The sequence below is a fragment of the Pyrus communis genome, chromosome 7 (genome assembly GCF_041283825.1).
Source record: "Pyrus communis isolate YQ-2024b chromosome 7, ASM4128382v1, whole genome shotgun sequence".
Taxonomy (NCBI): Eukaryota; Viridiplantae; Streptophyta; class Magnoliopsida; order Rosales; family Rosaceae; genus Pyrus; species Pyrus communis.
In genome coordinates, this window is record NC_142571.1 from 27,536,570 (window position 1) to 27,556,328 (window position 19,759).

General features: G+C 36.8%; 2 protein-coding genes and 2 pseudogenes across 3 annotated transcripts; 2 read left to right on the top strand and 2 right to left on the bottom strand.

The window, feature by feature from the left end:
* Window positions 1-612: 612 nt before the first annotated feature.
* On the bottom strand, window positions 613-1,484 carry LOC137735041 (21 kDa protein pseudogene; annotated as a pseudogene). The gene has a single exon (XR_015964188.1). The product of XR_015964188.1 is annotated as a 21 kDa protein pseudogene (transcript).
* An 885-nt stretch (window positions 1,485-2,369) lies between these two features.
* Window positions 2,370-3,286, bottom strand: LOC137735040 (21 kDa protein pseudogene; annotated as a pseudogene).
* A 6,045-nt stretch (window positions 3,287-9,331) lies between these two features.
* LOC137734503 (Plant invertase/pectin methylesterase inhibitor superfamily protein) lies at window positions 9,332-10,108 on the top strand. Its single transcript, XM_068473754.2, has one exon. It carries the CDS (start codon window positions 9,347-9,349, stop codon window positions 9,959-9,961), a length of 615 nt encoding a protein of 204 aa, XP_068329855.2. The 5' UTR covers window positions 9,332-9,346; the 3' UTR covers window positions 9,962-10,108.
* Window positions 10,109-17,053: 6,945 nt separating this feature from the next.
* Window positions 17,054-19,497, top strand: LOC148695997 (uncharacterized). The gene is made up of 6 exons (XM_088696818.1): window positions 17,054-17,273; window positions 17,517-17,755; window positions 18,227-18,445; window positions 18,560-18,658; window positions 18,750-18,830; window positions 18,916-19,497. The coding sequence occupies exons 1-6, from the start codon at window positions 17,054-17,056 to the stop codon at window positions 19,393-19,395; spliced, it is 1,338 nt and encodes a 445-aa protein (XP_088552944.1). The 3' UTR covers window positions 19,396-19,497.
* Window positions 19,498-19,759: the final 262 nt, after the last annotated feature.

Consider the following 19,759-nt stretch of genomic DNA (forward strand, 5'->3'; position numbering starts at 1 on the left):
CTACCAGACATCGTCAAATTTGATAAACTGATTGGCTGTCTCTCACTATTTCCTAAAAATAAACAAGCCAAATCACAAATAAGTCCTAAGTTTTTTTGGTATTTCTTCTCCTCCTCTCCCTAGTTTCTAGTTATCTTTATTGGAAATTCCATCATATATCAATATTGTTTGGACCGCTAAATCGACGTAAGGTTTTGTGCGGCAGACTAAATCGACATAAGGTTTTGTGTGGCAGACACCACTTTCAGTCTATGCTTAGGAATTGATAAATTGACTGCTCATTTTAGTACAATAAAAACTTTTAGGCATTTTGTATACCATAAAAAAAATAAAAAATAAAAAATAAAAAAATAAAGGATTTCTAAGCAGACGTTATTTAGTACGATAAGACTTAGTTGTCGTTGTCATTGTTTGATTTAGAAATATAATCACTCAATTAACAGAGTTCAAATCACACTCAAGCGGTTAAAATTACTGACAGATGTTAGTGTGTGAGTGGTTACCTTATAAGTGAATTGGATTGGTCCAGCTCAATAGGGTTTGTTAATTAGTAAGTTTGTTATAGCAGTGCTCTGTAACTCTGATTTCTCTGTAACTTTGAGACATTCAATATTCTCGACATACAGAGATGTAATCCTTCTCTCAAATTTATTTATACCAATACAATACCAATTTCTTAACACTTGTAGAGACCCATGGGTACATTCACAAAGAAGAATCACACGTACAATTCGAATTTAGCAACTTATAACACAGTTTATTCTCGCACAATATACTGCCAGCATCTAATTAATTCTTTAAAAAATTATCTTAAGTACGGTAGGGTAAACTGGCTAGTTGATTAATTTAACCATGAACTGAGGCGTATCTGTCGATCAAAGCCAAAGCATTGCTAGTCAATTGTGCAATCTTGACAATCCTGCTCCCCACAGTAGTCTTCAACTTCCCATTCATCCCATTTTCCTCAAACCCATCAGAGCAGGTGGTCTCATCCGTCAAAGCCGCACTGACCCAAGTTTGTACATCACTTATCATAAGCTGAAAATCAGAGTTTTTAAAGCTTCCCATCCCAGCTATAGACCTCTTAAGCTCATAAACCGAATCACTTAACTCTTCGACACAGTCCCTCATAGCTTCTACTTCTTTGGGCTCCATTCCATGGCTGTGGGAGAGCTTTGACATCATGGTAGAGGTTGATTTGGCAGAGGCAAGCGTCACGTTAAGGGCTGCGCATGCCATAAGTTTAGGGCTTGTTTGGATTGCACCAGCATGGCTTGAAAGAGAAGCAAGGCAAAGCTTTGGGTAGGTTGTTGCACTGCAAGATGTTTTCATGAATTCATTGTTGGTTTTTTGTGCATCGTTTCTAGCTACTGAGGGTGAAGAGAATATGCAGCAAGTAAAAGAAAGTGTTAAGAGAAAAGATGTGACAAAAGATGATGATGCCATCTCCTTTTTGTGTGAAGAGAGATTAGGGAGGGAATGGTGCCAATTTATAGAACTAATTTTAAAAATAAAATAATAGTGATGATAATAATAAAAATGTACGTGATCATTCTAGCCGTCCAAAAGGGAACATGGTAAAAAAAATTTGGGGTCTGAAGCTGGAAATACTTATGTTTTTCTTTGAATAATTATACAGAGACTAAATTCTTTTAAAATTAAATTTATAAACTAAATGATATATCATAAATTATTTAGTTTTCAAATTTAATTTAAAATTTTGATCTCCCTAGCATTTCCCTTTTATTTTTAAGTTAACAATCGATTTTCTTATCTTCACCAAGAACACACAGTTATAAAAACAGGACATGGTTAAACAAAATTGTGGCTTTAATAAAATTTTACCCGAGTAAAACTACATGGGAAAAAATCCGGTGAAGAAAAAACAGTTAACCCTTGCCAACTCAATTACTCAATTATAATAATAGGGAATTGACATTCCAAAATTTTCATTTTGCACTCTAAACTTTTCATATTTAAAAATAACAAATACACTTGTAAGAAGTGTAAAATAAGATTTGAAAAAAAAGAAAAAAGAATACCAGTTCCCTAATATTATCATCGGATATACAACTTACGAGCCAAGGTACGTGGTCCGACGTTTTCCAATAAGAAAATCCTATTACAACTCTCTCTCTCTCTCTCTCTCTCTCTCTCTCTCTCTCTCTTACATTTCAAAAAATCATTCAAAACATCCATTTTAATGGTTTCATCATCCTTTGCAATTGTTCTTTAATGTTACGTAGCATTAAGTAGTACCGAAAAATGAATAGATGAGATAAAAAAAATGATCTAATAATTGTAAAAATTTGCTAATGGCTAAAACACCCTTAATGCTAGGTACTACGTAGCATTAAAATCACACACCATTCTTTAACCAAACAGCATCTAAAACTTTATTGAATTATTGAAAAATTAAGCTTTTTTATATACAGTTTCAAGACCAACTTCTCAATATATACTATTATGCTTGGTTGCTTACAGAACCACACGTACATTTACCTAAAAGGAGAGCCACACTTGCAATTCAAGTGTACGTAGCAAATTTAGAACACAGTTTCTTATTAAACAATATAATATTTCATGCACCTAATTCTTCAAAAATTATCTTAAGTAGAGCACTTGATATGTTTAACCATGAACTGAGGCATATCTGTTGACCAAAGCCAAGGAATTGCTAGTCAATTGTGCGATGTTCACAATTCTGCCCCTCACGACAGTCTTCAAATTGCCATTCATCAAATTTCCACCAAACCCATCAGAGCAAGTGGTCTCATCCGTCAAAGCAGCACTAACCCAAGTTTGCACATCACTTATCATGAGCTGAAAATCCGAGTTACTGAAGTTGCCCATCTCAGCTATGGACCTTTGAATCGCATCAACCGAATCACTTAACTCTTCGACGCAGTCCCTCATGGCTCCGACTTCTCTAGGCTTCATGCCATGGCTTTGGGAGAGTTTCAACATCATGATAGAGGTTGATTTGGCGGAGGCAAGCGTCACGGTGAGGGCTTCGCTGGCCATAAGTTTCGGGCTTGTTTGGATTGCATTTGCATGGCTTGAGAGGGAAGTAAGGCAAAGTTTTCGGTAGATTGTTGCACTGCAAGATGTTTTCAAGAATTCATTATTGGTTTTTTGTGCAAGGTCTCTAGCTGCTGAGGTTGAAGAGAATATGTCGCAACTAATGAAAAATGCTATGAGAAAAGATGCGACAAAATGGCTAGAAGATAAGGATGCCATCTCTTTTGTGTCTTTGAATTCTAGAGGCAGTGGAGTAATAGTGAAGAGAGTAGGAAGGGAATAACACTAATTTATAGAACCATTTTGAAAAAAAAAAATTTTGAAATAATAATGATAATAATAATAAAAATTCAAATGGATAATTTTAGCAGTCCAAAAAGGCACACGAAAACATAATTTTTGGGGCCCAAAAGCTGGAGATACATCTGTTTGCAAGATGGTTTTTTTGGTTTCTTCCTCATCTACCTGCTGCAATTTGGTCAATTTGGGTCTAAACTCGAAGGCAATGTGAAACAAGAGAGCCTTACTCGGACTTATCTAAATCATTGTAAATTTGTAATCTATCGATCCCAACTTGATTGGCAAGTGAAGACATTCAACTTATGCGTAATTTGCATCTGTCTTTCAGTCGACATGTATTCAAATTATACAATTAAATCTCTCCTTTAATTTAACGTGGCACTTCCAAAAGGAATTTAATGCATGGAAGGGCCCATATGGATAATGACAGCAGCTGAAGATTTTTATGATAGAGTAGAGGTTAGGATCCGGTGACACATGTTTTTTAGTACATCAGTCATAGATTATTTTTTTCAAAAAATTAAACGAATCTTAAATCATTAAGGCATTCATTTTCAGTTTACAAAATAGAAGAATACGGTTCTATGTACAAATAAACACTAAGTTTAATCCAACGGTCATATGGTTTTAGATTTGAGTGATTTTTGGTAAACATAATCATTGAGGAAAGACCTAAAAGATAGACTGTTCGGATCATTAATAACTTAATACATTAAGAAATGTGCCTACGAAAATATATGTCAAAAGCTCGTGTTCCCAAATTCTAATTCTATATATAAATATCACAAATGTCGTAACTTAGCTGTGGCTAGCCTTGATTTAATGTTGTAACTTTGTTGTGACTTAGGTGCATTGTAAGTCGCTTTCTATACTGTTTGTAAAAGAATTAAAAACACAGTTTTACCTAATTTTCATGGCTTTAAGATCATGATACAGCACACGTCATAGTGCAACCCAATAACAGCTTATAGCTTCTTTGTAATTATATTTAGATTTCGAGTCTTACATTTATGCTTTGCATATTTATCGTATTTTGTTTAATTCAACTACTATTATAATAATCCAATGATTTATGTGCATGAATATCATACCTTTCTCAAAACAAAACAAAAAATACTTAATTATAGATGATGTGTCATGTGATAAATCGTTGTTTTATTATAATAGTGGAGATTTAACAAAATGCTAATAAATGCGTAAAACCTAAATATAACCTACTTGGAATCCATTATATGTATATATTTTTTTCGTGTGAAGGGGATCCATTATATTTAGGGAATTTTAACAAAACACTTCTGGTATTGTTCACTTTTAACAAAAAAAACCACATTTATACATTTCATTGGTACTATTCACTATACCTTTAAAAATGATTATTTATTAATTTATTAAAAGTAAAATTTTTTTGAACTTTTCATTAGTTTTCTTTTATATTTAACCTCAACAGTTACAAGTGAATTTTGTAAACAATATTTAACAAAAAGGTGCAGCATCACCACCAAACATGAGATATTTTTCCCCAATACACCAAGTGTAATAATGCAATTAGTTAAAAACTTGAACAAAAAAAATTACAACCAATTATATTATGGCACTTGGTGTACATGCCGTGTTCCAGCACGTTGAAAAACTTCTCCCAAAACATATAAGGGAATTGTTATTAGCACTCCAAAAATCTCATTTGGCACTTCAAACTTTCCATAATTAGAAAGAAAAATACACTTGTGAGGAGTGTAAAATAAGATTTTTAGAGTGATAATAACAATTCCCAACATATAATTGAGTAGACTCTTGTACCCATAATAGCAAACTTAATAAAAGGTGGAATGGATCTTCTCCAGATCCCTTTCCATCAAATCCACCTAGTTCGGGATTCGGACATTTGGATTTTGATCAAATGGCTGCAGTTATTATAATTTTTAAAAGGGCTCCTGACCCGGATTCCGGACTAAGTGAATTTGATGAAAAAGGATCCGGATCCCTTTCCATAATAGGTGATCTTATTCCAAAGCAAATTTAGAATAGGCAAAGTTCTTGAAAAAATTGATCATGCACATTCAACGAGGGAAATAAAGAAAGATACGTACAGGTCATTCATTTGTATTCTTAGTTGTGCCTAAGTTTACTGAAAAACAAAAGTGACTCCAACTTCTGATCCATATGAAAAAACATCCTGATGAGAAGGATATCATTTCGATCAGGCTTTAACAACAGTCAAAATATAGAAAATCATAAAAAAGTATAGCATTACAAAAATAAGACTTTAAAATATAAATTCATTTAATTATCTCAATATAAGACACATGCATTGTGGAAACTTAATTGTATGGTAATACTAATCCACACGAAAATCATGGTGTTGTGAAGTGGGAATATTAATTAATTTTTGTGCCCTCTTTCAAAATGGCCCAAGAAACAACACTCACTGGAAATTTTCTCAAGACCATATTTTTTCCAAGGCAGAAAAGCTAAAATCGTGAAAAAGAGGAGGGTAAACTTGATATTTAAAAAGTTGCCAGGGACCTCTACGTCAAGAAGTTTATGTTTATTTTTGGCTGCATAAACTTCTTATCCTTCTTCTTGGTACAATTGAGGAAATCCAACCATGAATTTATCCTAATCTTAACGAGAAATCTAATAATTAACGATGATCATTACATTAATGAAAAAAAAAAAAAAAACACAAATCCTTGCTTTCTTCCATAAATCATGTGATTGAGAAGTTAACATTAACAGGTAGACTTGATTGGTTGCTTTGCTCATTGATCGAGGTGGATGCTTCATAATCCAATTTTAATTGATCAGTTGCTTATGCCGATGAGCGACCGCATCCACAAGCTCCTCCACACCAACCGCCCGTCGTCCCGCAGCGTTTCGCGCTACTCTATAATGCAATGCATGCAGACTCCATGTGCCATGCGCGCACGTTCTTCTTTTAGGGTTTTGACTTTGCTCTTTATATACGGTCCTGTATGATGCGTACGTGTCCACATGTGAATCTTGTGATACATCGCATACAGCAACCTTCAACCTCACGCGAGCGGCCGCAAGTGAAGATTAATGAAGAGCCGGCTGCCTGCCTCTAGAAACAGAATCGTCCTTTTAGTTGCGGAAAAGGATCCTGGCCGGATCTTTTTGTTAGGGATTCCAAGATCGTGGTCGTTCATCGTAATTCGTGCAGTTAAAAATCATTTGAAATTTAAAATTTAAAATTAAATACAAATGGTACCCAACGAAAACTGACCGTACGATGTATGATAAACGATCACGATCACGTAATTCCCAGGATTTCCAGGAAAAGAATATGGCGAGGATCCTTTTCCTTTAGTAGCAAATGCAAATTATATTCCTTTCAATAAAAAATTAACTCCTCTCAAAACATATGTCCACCCTCAACATTTTATTTCTTAGCTTATTTGGCACGTTGCTATTCGTTCCATTGGGGTATTGATTGGTTTTGGTTTGACATGATTCATGATGAGTTTGTAATTGTGAATTCTTGTGATGTTTTTTTTTTGCGTGTGTGACCTCTTGATTATATTCAACATGTTTTTATTATGTACATTTTTTATAATTTCTTATAAATTCTATATTACGTCAAAAATAAAATTCATGTAGAACACTAATATAAGGCTCATCGTATTTGTCAACAATAGATTTTGTTAGATTATATGTTAGATTAGTCACCAACGGGGTTTAAACCATGTCATCATGCAAGGGCTCGACACATTTCCACCACTATGGTAAAGGGCCACTTGCAAATGCACTTTTAAATTACCAAACATGTCTCTGTAGGAGTTTTAAGTAGAAATCTCATTCTATCTCATTGTCCCACATTGGTCATATTTCTCACTTTATAACACTTTGTACCTCTTACCAAAGTGATTAGAAAGATGGATCATGGAGAGCAAGATTGGGTTGGTTTGGGCTTTGAGTGTGATAATTAATATATAATTTATTAATTTCAAATTTTAATTATATATGTTTTATATCAACGGACTTATCTTTTTGGATGAAGTTTGAAGATGACGAAATAACACCAAGAGTTACACACCCCTCTGGGCAGATGCCTCCCAGAAATGCATCCCAAATTTATACTTGTTGCAAATAGCCATATATACATTATATATACAATATTCATTTGCATTGCATTTTAGTACACAAAAAACTACATCTTTCCCTCTAAAAAACCAAAACCTTCTTACTGAGAGAACCACAATTCTATTCGTCAGAAGTCAATTTTCTGGTGCTGAGATATTAACTTAGATTGTTCAATCCTAGTGAAGCAAATGTTTATTGAACTACAAGGACATATTTGTCACAACTCGGCCCGGGCCCCACCATAACCCGGGGTCGACTCCACCGTAGCACAATATTGTCCGCTTTGGGCCCCGACCACGCCTTCACGGTTTTGTTTCTGGGAACTCACACGAGAACTTCCTAGTGGGTCACCCATCCTGGGATTGCTCTCTCGCAAACTCGCTTAACTTCGGACTTCCTACAGAACCTGAAGCCAATGAACTCCCAAAAAGCCTCGTGCTAGGTAAAGATGAGAATATACATATAAGGCTTACAGGATCCATTCCTCTGGGCAATGTGGGATGTTACAATCCACCCCCCTTAGGGGCCCGATGTCCTCGTCGGCACACTTCCGGCCAGGGATTGGCTCTTATACCAAATTGTCGGCCCGGGCCCCCACCACAACCCGGGCTCGACTCCACTATAACATGATATTGTCCTCTTTGGGCCCCGACCACGCCTTCACGGTTTTGTTTTTGGGAACTCACACGAGAACTTCCCAGTGGGTCACCCATCCTAAGATTGCTCTCTCGCAAACTTGCTTAACTTCGGAGTTCCTACGAAACCCGAAACCAGTGAGCTCCCAAAAGGCCTCGTGCTAGGTAGAGATAAGAATATACATATAAAACTTACATGATCCACTCCCCTGGACAATGTGGGATGTTACAATCCATCCCCCTTAAGGGCCCGACGTCCTCGTCGACACACTTCCGGCCAGGAATTGGATCTGATACCAAATTGTCACATCCCAACCCGGGCCCCTACCACAACCCGGCCTCGACTCCATCGTAGCACGATATTGTCCGCTTTAGGCCCCGACCACACCCTCACGATTTTATTTCTAGGAACTCACACGAGAACTTCCCAATGGATCACCCATCCTGGGATTGCTCTAGCGCAAACTCGCTTAATTTCGGAGTTCCTACGGAACCCGAAGCCAGTGAGCTCCCAAAGGATCTCGTGCTAGGTAGAGATGAGAATATACATATAAGGCTTACATGATCCACTCCCCTGGGCGATGTAGGATGTTACATATTAGAGATGAAATTCTATTTCAAAGACATTGTTGTACGCAAGCCTCGATCGTCATTTTTATCTGTTTAACATTAATTTTGTTTTGTTCATACTCTCTCAATATACTTAGTTGCAATTATTGTTTATTAGCATATTCAAATTTATTTATGTGTGTGTGTGTGTGTGTGTGTGTGTGTGTGTTATCATTGATTGATTGATTGTTTATTATTATCCAACCGTCTCTAACCATGATTGAAAAAAATAGATAAACTACAAATGTTTCTGGATCCAAAAGAATAATGGAAGTGTTTTTGTAAAAGAATGACATCCTATGTTGCTCTTTCATGAAGCTATTACCTTCTTGTAAACAAATTGATGTGCTTTCCTCATTGTTATTGTTTATATGTTTTTCACTATATTATTAGCTCTTTATATTCTACTTTTTTTAAATCTGCTGGGTCTAGCGCACGAACTAAAATTTACCCTCAAGCTAGCGAATGAGCATGTCCCATGATCCCATCTCATCGATTGCTTGTATTTTATTTTAAAAAAAAATAGGGGCCATAGTTTGGATTTTTAAGATGGCTAGCCTGGACTTCATTTATTTTTATTTTTATTTTCAAGAAGCTTGGAGCTTCGAAGTCACCTGAGAGGTGCCTATAAGTTGGTATTGCCCTATCACACACAGACACATCAATCCAAGACAACAAAAATGGGTGCTCAAATTTTCAAAACCCCAACTTCAAATTCACACCATGCTCTCACATTTCTTCTCTTATTGATCACCATCACAAACATGCAAACAACTGTGGCAACCTCCTCTTCCTCTCAAACCTACAAAACCTACGTCAAAACCGCCTGCAATTCAACCACATACCCACTCATTTGCTACAAATCCCTCTCCTCGTACGCTTCCAAAATCAAATCCAACCCTCGAAAGCTTTGTATCTATGCCCTCTCTGTGACCCTAACAGCTTCGAAAAATGCCTCTTCCGTAGTGTCAAAGCAGTCTAAGAAGGCAGGACTAACCCCAACGGAGAAAGTGGTCATCAACGATTGCTTAGAAAATATTAAGGAATCCATCGACGAGCTCAAAGATTCATTGACTTCAATGAAGAATTTGGGGGTCACGGGTGGGGACGTGCAAGCGCAATTAGATGATATAAAGACTTGGGTCAGTGCTGTCCTCACAGATGACGCTACTTGCACTGATGAATTCGATGATGTGAAGGTAAGCACGGCGATTAAGACCGCCATCAAGAACAGCATTGTGACTGCTGCTAGGTTAGCTAGCAATGCTCTGTCGCTCATCGACAAACTCAGCTAGTAGTGCAGTTAGTTAACATACCCTTGTAATTCCTCGACTGTATCTATTTTCTTTTTGATATTGAACTTTAAATTGCTGGTGCGTAGTTTATAGATTTTTACAATTTATGTTGTGGTTGTTTATGTTACTAAAAGTTGTTTGAAATGATTTTTCTGTAATTTGCTGGAAAAGTGATGTCTGTTGTACTTTTTTTTTTTAATTTTTTTTAATCAAATTATTGTACTATTATTTGAGAAATTTGATTTTTGAGCAACAAATAAGCTAAGCTGCACGTTGAAGATCCAATCTCATGATCGGTAATAATTCTCGATCGATAAAACTTTTAGCTGTCTTATACAATTTTTATCCGGAATATGCGAACTTCCGATGTGTGTTCCCAGAAAAAAGAAACAGAATGAACTGATTTAATTAACTGGCATTTCGAACAGACATGAATACATCATTTATAGGATAACTTCCGTCTTGAACGTTATTTGACGTTTTTATATGGTATCCGCAATTTTCCCATTCCAATTCCCATGTGAGTTTCACAATGATGAATGAATGAAGATTCCAAGCATGCATGGTTAATGCTTTATTATGATTTAAGGAAAAGATTTTCACACATTTTTTTATTTTTCATGAACATCCTTGTTTATTTCTAACCTTTGAACGAAGAAAGCAAAGAAAAATTAAAAGACATAAATAAACAGATTTGTACATGAGCAGAACAAGGGGGCAAAACTCATTTCCCTATTTCAAATATGAATTTGCCGTGCGTGCCAGTTGTTACAATTTACGGATGGTTATTACCCAATTCAAACTTCCTAATGTACAAATAGGGACGTTTTGATGTAGACGCCTCATTTTTAAATGTTATAGACTAAACATCTATTCCTTTTGCAAATTTGATTAAACATTTTCCCTACAATTTTGATACTTTATTTTTATTTCATTAGAAGAAACAAAAACCATCTTCCTAAAAATAAAGGTCACTAGAGATATATGGTCTTGGTCGATGGTCTTCTTAAAAGAAACAAAAACCAAGCGTGGAAGTTACAACTAATGTTAAATTTATTATAAGAAGGAGATGGTTCGAAAGTACTGCAATAATTCACTGAGAAGGGAGTTTCCAACCCAAGATGTATCGGTAAATACTCAACACCCTATCCACTAAGATATTAAACCAAATGATACATCCAACATTATGTTAGAAAGTATATTACATGGCTAATTTTGTTACAATATAAGAAATTGAACCATCTTCCATTCCTATTCTAATTCTAAACAAAGAAATGCTAAGGAAACTCTCTCAAAGTGTGACTCTCTATGCACTCTCTGTCACCTCACACTTTAACGTTTATTCCCATGCGAACATATAAAACATTGTGCAAAAAACATAAAAACATAAGGTAGCAGAGAGTCCATAGAGAGTCCTACTTTTAAAAGAATCTCCCCAACATTTCTCTTCTAAACATTACCTTACGCTCACTTCATTATTTCCTCACATGGGGTAACTTTAAAACCTTGATCAGTGAGTCAGCACTCTTTATTTGCAGTCAAATTTAGTGTGTCCCGAATAAAAAATGGACATACACATATATAGATCGATTGAGAACATGATAAAATTAAGGAGCTTCTAGAGCATCTTGAATCATGACCTAACAAGCTCTTATATATCTAAATTGAAATTTGAATAAACAGCACTAAAACTCAACTCTAACCATTGACTAAGTACTATCTCGCCAAACTATCTAGCCCCCCTCATCGTGAAATTTGTTGCACAAAGTATGTTTGCGCGACCAAAAACACAAAACGTCGCGCAAAAGGACTTTGCGCGACGAAACTTTGCGCAACAAAGAGTGGCGTCGCGCAAAACAGCTTTACATTACGCATTAGCTCCTGCGCTGCGCAAAGGTATTTTGCGCAACGTTAGCCTTAGTCGCGCAAAGTTCCGTCGCGCAAATGCCTTTTGCGCGACGTTTTATGCGTCGCGCAAGATCTTGGCACCAAACAAAGAATACTTTACCCTTTTTTTGCCAACTTTGCGTGACGTAGGCTTAAGGAGTGTACCTGTAAAAAAATCATAAAAATCGAAGTTAAAATAACCATTAAATTGTGATTTTTGGTTATAACTGATGAAATTTGTCCCATTACTTGATCTCTGAATGTTTTTTTTTTTGCGATTTTTTGCGTATGCGATCTCAAAGTATATACAAACAAGTTTGACGGTTGAATCATTGAATCTAATTTCGTACCCCCATCAAATTCAATGGTATATGTATTTAGTAAGTAGATTTTAATTTATATATTTTGTACTACGTCGCACAAAGTCCCTTTTTATTAATTTTTTTGTTTTTTTGCCCTTTTCCTTTTCTTTTAGGGTTCTTGCATTGCCTTTTTCTTTTGAGGTATCCACTTGTGTAAATATTTTAAATTGGCGATCAAATCAGTTCATTATATTCATATAGGGTTAAATAGTGTAGCTGTAAAAAATCATCAAAATCGGAGTTAAAATAACCGTTAAATCGTGATTTTTCGTTTATAACCGTTGAAAAGTTTTGTCCCATTATTTGATCTCTACAAGTTTTTTTTTTTTTTGCGATTTTTGGCGTATGCGATCTCAAAGCATATACAAACAAGTAGACGGTTGGATCGTTGAAACTAGTTTCGTACAATGCGTATCCCGTCAAAACATTAGATTCACTAACACTTGGAGTATATTTATGCTTTCATCAAGTATAACATAAGATTTTGTGGTATCCACTTGTGTAAATATTTGAATTCGACGATCAAATGAGTTTCTTGCATTCATACAAGATCAAGGAGTGTAGTTGTAAAAAATCATCAAAATCGGAGTTAATATAACCGTTAAATCGTGATTTTTCGTTTATAGCCGTCGAAAAGGTTTGTCCCGTTGTTTGATCTTTGCACGTTTGTTTTTTACAATTTTTGGCGTATGCGATCTCAAAGCATATACGAACAAGTTTGATGGTTGGATTGTTGAAACTAGTTTCGTACAATGCGTATCCCATCAAAACATTAGATTCACTAACACTTAGAGCCGTCGAAAAGGTTTGTCCCGTTACTTAATCTGTGCATGTTTGTTTTTTGCGATTTTTGACGTATAAGATCTCCAAGTATATACAAACAAGTTTGACGGTTGGATCGTTGAAATTAGTTTCGTACAATGCATTTCCTATCAAATTCAATGGTATATGTATTTACAATGTAAATTTTAATTTATTTATTTTGTACTTATAAGCAAAACGGGTTTTTTTTTTTTTTTAAAAAAAAAAAAAAGACTTTGCGCGACGTATGTACAACTGTGTCGCGCAAAACAGATTTGCGCGACGTAAATGTACCTACGTCACGCAAAGTCCCTTTTTTTTTTTTTTTTTGGTTTTGGCCTTTTGCTTTTCTTTTGGGGTTCTTGCATTGCCTTTTTCTTTTGTGGTATCCACTTGTGTAAATGTTTTAAATTGACGATCGAATCAATTCATTGTTTTCATATATGTATTTACTGAGTAGATTTTAATTTATTTATTTTGTACTTATAAGCAAAACGGGTACAAATAAAACAAAGCATGTTCATTGATCTCCGAGAAATTACAAGTTCCAATCTGTTTTGTTTTACAATCTGTTTTGTTTCCAAGTTTCTGTTTTAATTTCAAATTCATCCAAATTCACCAAAGTGCTCAAAACTGCCCAGAAAGTGTTTTTAAGGAAGTTTTGAGTGTTTTGGGTGATGTTTGAGTCTTTTGGTTTGTTTTAGTGTTTTAAGCGTTTAGTTTCGCATTCTTTGAGTCTAGTTTAGTGTTTTAAACTTTATTTTACGTTTTTGAGTCAGTTTCCAAGTGATTTTGCAATCCCTCCTAATCCCCGGTTAAGAACGATCCCTACTTACATACTTACTACAATTGTCAAAAAGAGGGTTTAATTTGTGTGCGTATAAATCTCGCATCAAATTTTGGCGTCGTTGCCGGGGATTAGCAACTTTGCTAATCCCTTGGATTGTTTATTTTCGTTTGTTTTTATTTTATTCCAGATTCTTAATCTTGTTTTCTCATCCGATTCGTGAACATATCCTGGAGTGATTGGGTTCTTCGTCCGGGTGCAAGACGTAAAAGAAAGCGCTAATTGGGAGGCAACCCAATACACTGAATAAAACAAAACATGTTCATAAAAAAAAATAATAATAAAAAAAAACATGGCAGAATGATGGAGCCTTCACAAAGGCTGTTTACGTGAAGCCCCACTACGTGGCAAAACTCTAGAAGCGGAAGGCATCGGAGCGGAAGGCATCGGAGCAGGAGGCATCGGAGCGGGAGGCATCGAAGATAGAGCATTCGAGGCCTCAATACTGGGTGGAACGCTAGATGACCCAGGAAAAATGTGCCTCTGGAGATAAGTCGCAAGCCTTTGACGGTCACTTTGAATTCGACCTTCAGATTCTTGCAGCTCATCAAGATTCCTCTTCATACCCGTCGAATAGTTATTTGCAAGCACATGCAAACTTCTATTATCGTACTTAACCTGTTTGATCTCTTGCTTAAGATTTTCCACCTCTGCCATCAATGATTCCACTTGACGGGATCGAGCAAGCAGGCGTTGGCCCATGTTGGACACAGAGCCCGCACACTGAACACTGAGAGCGAAGGACTCTTGAACGGCCAACTCATCGGACCGTCCTGAAAGCAGCCTACTATCTTTGGGAGTAAGGAGGTTCCTAGCTACTATCGTAGCTGTTGTTGCATCCGTCATCACGGAGTCTTCACCTGTAAGAGGGCCATTAGAAGATAAGAAAGACGGGCACCCTACATTACCTTGACGCGGCGCAACCGGATCACTGCTGAGACTCAAATCTAAGCAAATGTTAGATGGGTTAGCCATTTTCAAAGATGTTAAAAGAGAAGGGTTGGATGGAGTAAAATCTCAAAGGGCCGGAGACGATTTTCACGGATGGGCAATCTTCAAAGTGTGCATGTTAGAGGTGATCGATCACCTCTATAAAGACTTTGCGACACAACCACCGATTCAAATTGAAGAGACACCACTCTTCAAATCTTAAAAGCCGGATTTTCCTGCGTAAATTTCGTCAACACTCTTCAGACACAATCTCGGCTTTTCAGATCTCTGACAAAGTTGAAGACGCGTGGAGGTTTGAAATGAGAGTAGTGAGAGATGTCTCACAGGGGATGGGAATGGACAGAAGAGAGCCGTTTGGCTCTGGGCTCGAGAAATCAAAGAGTCGTTTGTTCAGAAATCGAAGGGCCGCTTATTCAAAGATCGAAGAGTCATCACTATTTGAAGTTCAAAAAGCCGGATTTACTGGATCAAAACTTTTGTCGACAATGGTAAAAGAACAGTACCACCGCTTGCTATTGGAAAATCCCTGTATATGTCGACCTTCATCTTTTATGGCAAGGCAGACCTGAAGAAAATGCCCAACTCTTCCTCACCTCTGAGGGCGCACTCCCAACAAAGCCTCTCGAAATACTCAATTTTTCTTCTTCCCCAATGTGCTGATTCATTCGCTGCCTCTTCAAAAGCAAAAGTATCTCATATCATCAAGGGCGAAAGCAAAGGTAGCTCATATCATGCTCTTTCCCTGTCTTTTCCTTTGTCCTTGTTATTACTTGCATGGCAAAGTGAAAGAAGCAATCAGCCGGCACTTGGAGTCAGTCTTCCGATCTGGAACCGACTACCTGGAATCTATTCCCTGGTTGCTTACCTAGCGTTGCTCTCGAGTAGTCATCTTCAACGGTTGATACACTTCCAGAGAAGGGACCACTTCTACAAAGGGGAGCAAGTAAGGCAAGTGAAAATGATACATTGAAGCATGTGGAGACAAGCAACAACTGCATATGCTAAGTTATCCTCTAACCCTCTTCAATACGAATTGGAGAGATTGAACAAAGAAACAGATAAAAGGAGTAAGCTCAGACATTCGGGGGTGACCAGAAGAATCCTGTAACCCAATTCAAGAGTAAGCATGTGGAATCACCAAGATCAAAGCCTCAATCTTTCTAATTAGTATCCTCTAACCCTCTTCAATACGAATTGGAAAGATTGAACAAAGAAACAGATAAAAGGAGTAAGCTCAGACATTCAGGGGAGACCAGAAGAATCCTGCAGCCCAGTTCAAGAGTAAGCCTGTGGAATCACCAAGATCAAAGCCTCAATCTTTCTAATTAGTATCCTTTAACCCTCTTCAATACGAATTGGAAAGATTGAACAAAGAAACAGGTCATCACCTCCACCTCGTGCTTGCCTGCAATGTGTCAGAATCCTCCAGCCCAGTTCAAGCCTCAAGATTAGTTTTATTTATTTGAGTCAAGTGTTTAGCACCCCTAGTTTTATTTATTTGAGTCAAGTGTTTAGCACCCCTAGTTTTATTTATTTGGCGTATGGGATCGTTGAAACTAATTTCGAACAATGTGTTTCCTCAGAGAAGTAGGGCAAAGATTCAAGCTTTGAAAGGATGACAAGTGCTTCGTAGATTAAGAAAAATTAAAGGTTTATTTTTGTTTAAGTGTTGGATTATGTTGGTATTTTTTTTATCTAATTTGAATTAGCAGCAATGCGATTTTGTTTCTGGTTTCTTCGTTTACATTTTTGTGTTGGTTTGGCTGTTTGATGATCCTCTTGTCTGATGCTTGATTTGATTTCCCAGGAAAATTATATTTAGAAAGCTAATTAATCGAGTTATATATGGTTTGGATGATTGTGTGAGCCCTTGACAACTGTAACCGGACATGAAGCACTTGATTTTCCCTCTTTCTTTCCCTCTTTCCCTCCCGTATAAACCTCCTTCCTTCTTCCCTTTTTCCCTTTTTCTTTCCCTCTTTCCCTCTTTCCCTCTTAATCTAATAGACCACTTAATATAATTAATAGACCACTTGATTTTCCCTCTTTCTTTCCCTCTTTCCCTCCCGTATAAACCTTTTTCCTTCTTCCCTTTTTCCCTTTTTCTTTCCCTCTTTCCCTCTTTCCCTCTTTCCCTCTTTCCCATATATTGAATCCGAATTTGATTTTTAAGACTCATCTTTCTCCCTCTCGTTCGCAAGGCAGTGACGCCAAACTCGAAGCCGACGCAAATTAAGTGTATAGATGTCGCATTTGATCACTCGTCGTCGGAGCGTGACCAATGCGCCTCCTACACCCCTTACTGAAGCTACTCCTATGGGGCCCCAGGTGCCTGTCTCATCGACGTCATCAGTATCCATTCACCCGCTCAGTGCACGACGACCTCACCGACGTCGTCGTGAGCCGGACCCTTCTGATCACACTTCCGCAACATCCAGAGTCGAGGGTGAGGCCTCCCATCCAGGTAGTTTTTTTTTCTAATTCTTGATGACTACGTTGTATTTTTTTTTTCATTTTAAAATTATTATTTTTATGATGCTAAAAATTTGTTGGATTGTGAAATGCTATACTATTAGGGGAAGTTATGTTGGATTGTGAAATGCTATATTATCATTTTGGGAAATGCTATACTATTAGGGGAAGTTATGTTGAATTTTTTGTGAAAATTTAAGCTTTGGGTTTTCACCATTTAAGTATTTTTGGCCAGTTAAAAAAAAAACTAGGGGGCCTAGTCGAATGCTGAAGCCGGCACAGAGTGTACGTTTGACTGGCTCCAAGATCAAGATTGAGTATGACCCACTACATCGTGGAGCGGCTACAGCTCAACAACATAGCATCATCGCTAGTAGCTGTGGTGTTGTTATTAAACAAATTTGTTCTATGCAGTGGGAGAAATGGGCAGAAATTCCAGATTGGACGAAGGATTTGGTGCGAGACAAGTTGTCGGTTAGTATATTAATTTTTAACCTTTAACTACTTGGTTCTGCATAAAAATATTGTTCTTCTTGATGTTCTGTATATTCATTTTGACTCACTGGATTACTTAGGTATGTATCCAATCTAGTAATGAAATTAAATCATCCAACTCTTGTATCTCGTTATTTAATTCATTTTGATCTATTTCATCAATTTTTGAAATTACCTCTTCTGTTTCTTTTTCAAATTCATAAGCTAATCTTATCGATTCTTGTTTATTATAATCTTGTACTTTATGCCATGTCTGAGTTGCTTGTTCATGAATGTCATTGGGTTCATAAATTATTTTTCCGATTCTTGCATTCTTTTCTTCATCTAAATAAACAAATTCGGATTCAATATCATTTTTTTAGTTTTGTTTACAAATATTAAAAACCAAAATATATTATCTTAATATTATTATATTTCTTACTATTATTTTATTGTTTTTCATATTCGTAGGTAATTTTCGATCTTGATGATATATTTCCCGAGGTCAAGGCCTACTTAGATGAGACCTTAGCAATCCGGTACAAACATTGGAAGAACTATCTTCACACGCATTTTAAGCTATGGGATACTCCGGAGATTGCTCGCCTACATGGTTGCCCAAGCGAGTTGAAGGACAGGCCAGAGGATTGGGAATGGCTTTGCAAACATTTTACGGACCCAAAATTTGTGGTATGTACATAATATTTGAATAATAATTTATTATTGTTTTAGTTATTTTTTAAAGCTTTTTTTATTAATTTATTTCAAATAGTCGCATTAACATGTATATTGTGTGTTTAACAGAAGAAATCTGTTGCTGGCAAGATAGCTCGGGAGTCAAAGACACTTCTCCACCATTCTGGTTCGAAGCCCTTTTCATATAGGCTTCAGACACGACGTCAGGTAAAAGTATATTAATTTAGAAATTTTATACAATTTATTTATTATTATTGATTAATAAAATTTTCTTAATGTTTTTTTTTTCTTTCTTCAGGAGGGTTCTAAGTTCCCAGAGATCGACATGTTCGAGGACGTTTACGTTCAACCTGGAGATGAGACCGCTGGGCAGCTTCATGTAAGTATATGTAATTGTTATTATTCTTATATGTATGAATCGTTCAAATATTATTTATATATATGTTTTTTCTTTATTATTACAGGCTCTTATGGTGGAAAAGAGCACTACTGTTCTCCAAGAAGCAACATCGCAACTTCCCCCGGAGACCCCAATTGAGGACGTCACAGTACCTGATGATGCAGGTTTTCAGATTTTGACTGATGTCCTAGATCAGAACTTCGGTCGTCGTCACGGCAAGGTTGTTCGGTGCATGGGGAAAGCACGACTTCGTGAGACTGGTGCCTCTTCTTCCAGATCAAACACCACAGAGGTCGATTCATTGAAGGAGGAAGTGATAACCTTAAAGGGTCAGCTTGAGGTCCAGGGCGAGCAGATGAGGGCCCAGGGTGAGCAAATGAAGGAGCAGATAAGGGCCCAGGGCGAGCAGCTGCATACTTATGACGGACAGATGAGAGATCTTATACGAGCCATACAGATGACCGGCCTCCAAATCTCACTACCAATACCTGATCTTGCTACACCTTCAACCTCCGAGCCACTTCACCCTGCCGATACCCAGTAGCCACTTCACCTAGAAGATTACTTGTAGATTTTTCTTTTTTATTTGGACATCTTGTATGTACATTTTCATATATTGTATAATTAAATACTTTTCTTTGGTTAATTAATTATTATTTAGAATTTAATTACAATATTATTAAAAATTAGGAAAGTAATATTTTTTACCAAAACCAAATTTCCACTTTGCGCGACATACAATACGTCGTGCAAAGCATGTTCCCAAGTTGCGCAAAGTATCTTTGCGTGACGTAGACTGCGTCGCGCAAAGTATCTTTGCGCAACTTGGGAACATGCGTTGCGCAAAGACACTTTGAGCGACTATAGTCTACGTCGCGCAAGGATCTTGAGTGACGTAGGTTGGGTCG

Excerpts from the sequence above, each read along its gene's own strand:
- LOC137734503 (XM_068473754.2), top strand. The coding sequence starts at position 9,347 with ATGGGTGCTCAAATTTTCAAAACCCCAACTTCAAATTCACACCATGCT.
- LOC148695997 (XM_088696818.1), top strand. The coding sequence starts at position 17,054 with ATGTCGCATTTGATCACTCGTCGTCGGAGCGTGACCAATGCGCCTCCT. Across the intron at positions 17,756-18,226 it reads TGGTGCGAGACAAGTTGTCG|GTAATTTTCGATCTTGATGA; the intron begins GTTAGTATATTA and ends TCATATTCGTAG. Across the intron at positions 18,831-18,915 it reads AGACCGCTGGGCAGCTTCAT|GCTCTTATGGTGGAAAAGAG; the intron begins GTAAGTATATGT and ends TTATTATTACAG.